We start from the raw sequence: 5,695 nt of genomic DNA on the forward strand, positions 1-5,695 counted from the left end.
AATGCCCTGTCTCCACTAGTGATGTATGAAGTTTATTGCACGGTTGTCTGGCAGCCCCATTAGCCTCCGTATGTGGTGGAAGCGGGGTGGAAGGGTCGGACAAAATATTGGAAGCCCCAAACAATTTTTTTTGCTATTAAGGGCATATATAGTTGGGTGGTTTATTTGTATGACGCCTCAAATAAGACTTTAGATTAATCATAACGAGACTAATATTGGTAATAACATCACACACCTCAAGACGTTCTGATGACATATCATAACAATACAACAACATCAAAACTTCTTTCCCAAGCAAGTTGAGGTAGGCTTGACATGGCATGCCAAAAAATGAAAAAAAAAAGAGTGAGGTGGTAACTACTCCCTCTGTCCACGAATAAGTGTACGTTTTCCTTTTCTAGAAGTGAAACATTTTATGAGAAGGAATCTGTGCTTTTATGTGAAGGCATAGCCGAACATAATGCATAGAAAAGCCACAAAACACACACATAGAAGACCGGTCGGTTGTTTTGGCAATTTTCCTTCGATGCCTCTAATCCAGGCCGTAGATGGCTCGATCGTACGGCCCATGAAACGTGGGACGGGTCCCTCACCCTTCTTTCCCACGCGGACCTTGCTGGACCGAACAACCATGACAGCGGAAACGTGGGACCGCAAGGACCAAACACAAGAGAACAGAGCTCGAAACTGAAAAGCAAAGGGAACACGCGCGCGCGAACGCGATGACTTAATCTACACAGCCAAGTAGTAGGACGTACTGACTTTCTCTCTCAGGCTCGGCTCCGGCAGCCGTCCCTTTCCTCCCACTGCCAAGACACCGCCATGCATGCCAAGCTTCCAAGCTTCTTTCCTTTCTTTGCAGCCACCAACCCACACATCAGGGTCCATTCAGTTCCTACTACTTTATATTTATATCTATGTATATATACCCATCATGTAGCGCCACCACAGATATTATCGGTCGAGGAGGAAGAAGAAGAAGAGGGACAGCAGGAGAAGCTGGAAGTGGATAATTAGCTACCCATTATTACCCGGGAGGCCGGCCGCAATTATTCTCCTCCTGTTATCAGTTCCATTCCTTAATTACCCCAGGCAGAAGGAGGAGGAAGAGGAGCAGGGTTCTGCTTGATTTGGAAGGGTCGGTCAATTCTTTGGCACTCCAGGCGGGAATTTGGGAGGCAGTTAATACATAGCTCTTGTCTTGATCGGTTCCGGCGAGCGATCACCACCGCCGCCGGTGGCCATTCTGCTTACTGCGCGAGCCTGATCGATCGAGCACAGAAGAGCAGAGCTCCCTAGGCGGCCGACGCGTTGGGTTTCTAGAAGAGCAGGAGAAAGAAAGAGCTTTGCAGGTGCGTCGCTGAAATGAGCGATGTCACCGTCAGGTTCGTGCTGGCCGCCGCCGTCATGGCGGTGTCGCTGGTGATGGCCTCGTCGGCCTCACCGTCATCATCATCACCGTCTGCGCCGTCGCACGACTACGGCGACGCGCTGCGGAAGAGCTTGCTCTACTTCGAGGCGCAGCGGTCGGGTCGGCTCCCCTACAACCAGCGCGTGCGGTGGCGTGGCCACTCGGGCCTCACCGACGGGCTGGAGCAAGGGGTGGACCTGGTGGGCGGGTACTACGACGCCGGCGACCACGTCAAGTTCGGCCTGCCCATGGCCTTCACCGTCACCATGCTCTCATGGAGCATCATCGAGTACGGCGACCAGGTGGCCGCCGCCGGGGAGCTCGTCCACGCGCTGCAGTCCATCAAGTGGGGCACCGACTACTTCATCAAGGCGCACACCGCGCCCAACGAGCTCTGGACCCAGGTCGGGGACGGCGACTCGGACCACTACTGCTGGCAGCGGCCCGAGGACATGACCACGTCGCGCCGGGCCTACAAGGTGGACGCCGAGCACCCGGGGTCGGAGGTCGCCGCCGAGACCGCCGCAGCCATGGCCGCCGCGTCCGTCGTGTTCCGGAACGCCGGCGACGCCCACTACGCGCACCTCCTCCTCCACCACGCGCAGCAGGTACGCTGTCACCTAGTCACTGACTTGTCGCGCAAAAGTTAATAATGCAAAAGGAAATAATCGACAGAATTAGCACCTTAATCTTGCTTTAGCCTTTTTTTGTTAGTTTGATCGCTTTACACAAAATTCATCACAATTAAAATATGACACTCCACTAGCTGCGGCTGGTAGCTGACAGCGAGCAACTCACCGTCCATCGTACAAATACATTTCAACACAATATCGTATTTACGTCGTATTAATGCATGTATATTGTATGTGCAGTTGTTCGAGTTTGCCGACAAGTACAGGGGAAGGTACCACGAGAGCGTCCGGGTGGTGAAGAGCTTCTACCCGTCGTCGAGCGGGTACAAGGACGAGCTGCTCTGGGCGGCGCTGTGGCTGCACCGCGCCACCGGCAGCCGCCGGTACCTCGACTACGCCGTCGACAACGCCGACGACTTCGGCGGCACCGGCTGGGGCGTCTCGGAGTTCAGCTGGGACATCAAGTACTCCGGCCTACAGGTCCTCGCCTCAAAGGTCAGCACATTCCCCACGCATCCAACTCCAAACCCATGCATGCATGGACCTACCTCTACCGAACCTATACCTTTCTTGCTTTGCTATAACTGGTCAAATTTGTTTACCTTTTCTATGCTTGCATGCATAATCAAAATGCTTCTTTTCTAGCGTCGATTGCGCTAGAACTGTAAATTAGTCAATGATAGAATTATATTTGTGGCAGTAATTAGATGGTTCTAAAAAAACTCAGCGATTAAACTGTACCAACAGTTTAGTACTATAGTATAGTGGAGTAGTGGTAATTAAATAGGTGACATGTGATGATCATCCTCTTTTTGTTGGTTTGGTTGATTAACCGGTTAATTTAGTAGTATAGTAGTGGTGATTAAATAGGTGATATGTGGTGATCAACGTGGTTCATCAACATCCTCTTCGTTGATTTGGTTGTGCCACCAGTTTTGTATAGTAGTAGTTAGCATGAGGAACAAGCCTGTTTGGTGCACCCTAGCTTTTGCTTAGCGACCCTCTCTAGCTTGCAAGCATGGCTACCCTTCTACCTAGCTTGCTTTCTTGCCTGTGATCGATAGAGTTGATGGATGCGCCAAGCTCAACCACTCCGGCCCATCTCTTGTACTAGAATGCATATACTAAATGGCACAAATTATGCTTTTCAACTTTCGAGAATATATACATATATAAGAGAAATATGTGTGTGTTTGTGTGCGTTCGTAAGTTTATATATACCTAGCTAGAGAAGTTGATTTGGTGAACATAATATATACCCACACTTCCATTGAAGCATAGCCTAGTTAATTAAGAAGATGATTGATGATTCTTAACGAGAAAAAGTTGCTTAATCATGAGGAGCAGATGATGCTCAGCCCACCAAAGGGCACAAAGTGAGATGCCCGAATTGTTTTACTATAAAAACATGGGCCAGGCAAGATCTTTTGATTTTCTTCACCTGTGCCTTTGTCCTTTTGGCAACCACATTTCCTAAATCTAATGTGGTGTTCTTTTCACATGTGCTCTAGGTAGCTACCATTTATATAAGCCTTCTGGAAACAGACAGGCTTCCTAACCTTCGATTGATGCCAGGGGTAGGCTGATGACAACAATGTCTGTCATTTTGGGGTCTTGTAGGAATGGACTGCATTCCTAATCATAACTCCATTGACCGCACTTCTCTACCATATGCTTAGAATGCAAGGAAGCATGCAGCTCTCTTACCATGCATCCACATGCCCATTTCTTTAGTTACCCACAAGCTTAACTCTTGCATGCTTGCTTGGAATGTGATCTTTGAAAACAGGCAATTCAACTAACCCCAGATACTCCAGCTACACATCTTACTTTTCCAATTTGAATAGGGGTTTGACATGAGTCAATGGTCCTCACCTATTAAATGAAGGCACATACTAGTTACTTTGGTGATGGATGTTTATGACTTTTCAATTGGTGAAGAGAGAGAAAAAAGAAGTGGGAGCATGAGACAAAAAAGCTTCTACCGACGGTTACATTTTTTTAAAGAATCTGCCAACTGTTACATGTTTGGGAGAACTGAAGTGGTTGCATAATAAACAGAGCCGTACTAACTGATTGAACCCACAAGCCCATGTGGCCCAAATTCTATTTTCTTGTCACTATCTAGGTTAAGTTGCCTTGATCCAAATGTACAGTTAGTTCTGCCTGACAATTAAATTAGGGTTCATGTCAATCGATGTCATTTGCTAGCAATAGTACTACCTGTCAGCAGGTACCAAGATTCTGCCTTCACACGGACAAATGATTAGCTCAAGTCAACCTTACTGTTTAAGTTTGGCAAAGTTTGACTAGAAGGAGCTCATCAGTCAATACAATCTTGTTGACATTTAGAGGAACAAAATAGTCCAGCTATCCAAGTATTTGGTAGAATAGTCAAAGGAAAGCCCATAGCTCAGAAATTGCACTTTTTTCATGTTGCTGATACTTTGATATTTCCAATTTTCCAGCATACAAATTTACAAGTAATTAGTTGATCACTGCAACTAAACTAACATTATTTCTCTTGATCTTTATCTCAGCTGCTGCTGGAGGAGAAGGACCTGAGCTCGGAGCAGCGCTTGGTACTTGAGCAGTACCGTTCCAAGGCGGAGTTCTACGTGTGCTCCAACATGAACAAGAACCCCGGCGGCGCCGCCCGCAACGCGCCCCGCACCCCGGCCGGCCTCCTCTTCATCCGGGCCTGGAACAACCTCCAGTACGTGACCAACGCCGCGTTCCTCATCACCGTGCACTCCGACCTCCTATCCTCTCTCGGCGAGCCTCTCCGCTGCCTCCCCGACGACGACGCCGACACCTCGGACACCGGCGGCGAGGCGGCGGCGGAGGTGGTCGTCCCCGCCGCAGAGGTGCTGGCGTTCGCCAAGTTCCAGGCGGACTACATCCTGGGCACGAACCCGGCGGAGACAAGCTACCTGGTCGGGTACGGCGAGAAGTACCCGCGGCAGGTGCACCACCGGGCGGCGTCGACGGCGTCGGTGAAGCAGGAGAAGGGGTTCATCGGGTGCGCGCAGGGGTTCGACGACTGGTACAGCGCCGGCGGGGACAACCCGCACGACCTTGTCGGCGCCGTCGTCGGCGGGCCGGACGGGAAGGACAGATTCAGGGACGAGCGCGGCATGTACATACATACGGAGGCCTGCACGTACAACACGGCGCCCATGGTCGGGGTGTTGTCCAGGTTCATGGAGATCCAGAGGCAGCAGGGGGAACAAGACCTGTGATTAGCCCGGTGATTCATGCATGCATGGTGTTCGCGGTGTTCATAGGAGGATTCATTAACTGAATAACTGAGAAAGAGAGGGAGAGAGAAAAGTGATTTTTTTTTTTACTTTTAGGATGTGGATGGATGGATCGTGGGTGGATTTGTACATTCTTTTTGTTGGCTGATGATTCATAGAAGGTTTTAATTTTTTTTCCATATAGGAATATGAAATTTCAAAAAAGAATAAAACATTATATACATTGATGATTGACTTTGCATTGGCTACCAATAGAGAAGAGGTTGGGAGTGCGAAGGTTTTCCTCAATGACACTGACCCCGTGTTGCAGTTGCGGGTGGTGGACTGGTGGCAATGTTCGAGACGCTGTGCTTGATATGTGGTCGGCGAAATGCCAACGCCAGCGCCGCCAT

General features: G+C 49.5%; 1 protein-coding gene across 1 annotated transcript; it reads left to right on the top strand.

The window, feature by feature from the left end:
• Positions 1-978: 978 nt before the first annotated feature.
• LOC124685940 (endoglucanase 5-like) lies at positions 979-5,458 on the top strand. The gene is made up of 3 exons (XM_047219963.1): positions 979-2,019; positions 2,284-2,538; positions 4,584-5,458. Exons 1-3 carry the CDS (start codon positions 1,366-1,368, stop codon positions 5,283-5,285), a joined length of 1,611 nt encoding a protein of 536 aa, XP_047075919.1. The 5' UTR covers positions 979-1,365; the 3' UTR covers positions 5,286-5,458.
• Positions 5,459-5,695: the final 237 nt, after the last annotated feature.

This window comes from Lolium rigidum, chromosome 2, assembly GCF_022539505.1.
Source record: "Lolium rigidum isolate FL_2022 chromosome 2, APGP_CSIRO_Lrig_0.1, whole genome shotgun sequence".
NCBI lineage: Eukaryota > Viridiplantae > Streptophyta > Magnoliopsida > Poales > Poaceae > Lolium > Lolium rigidum.

What these genes read in the sequence shown, in the direction of transcription:
- LOC124685940 (XM_047219963.1), top strand. Translation starts at nt 1,366, where the DNA reads ATGAGCGATGTCACCGTCAGGTTCGTGCTGGCCGCCGCCGTCATGGCG. An exon ending in TCCTCCACCACGCGCAGCAG is followed by an intron (nt 2,020 to 2,283) that starts GTACGCTGTCAC and finishes TTGTATGTGCAG; the next exon opens with TTGTTCGAGTTTGCCGACAA. An exon ending in TACAGGTCCTCGCCTCAAAG is followed by an intron (nt 2,539 to 4,583) that starts GTCAGCACATTC and finishes TCTTTATCTCAG; the next exon opens with CTGCTGCTGGAGGAGAAGGA.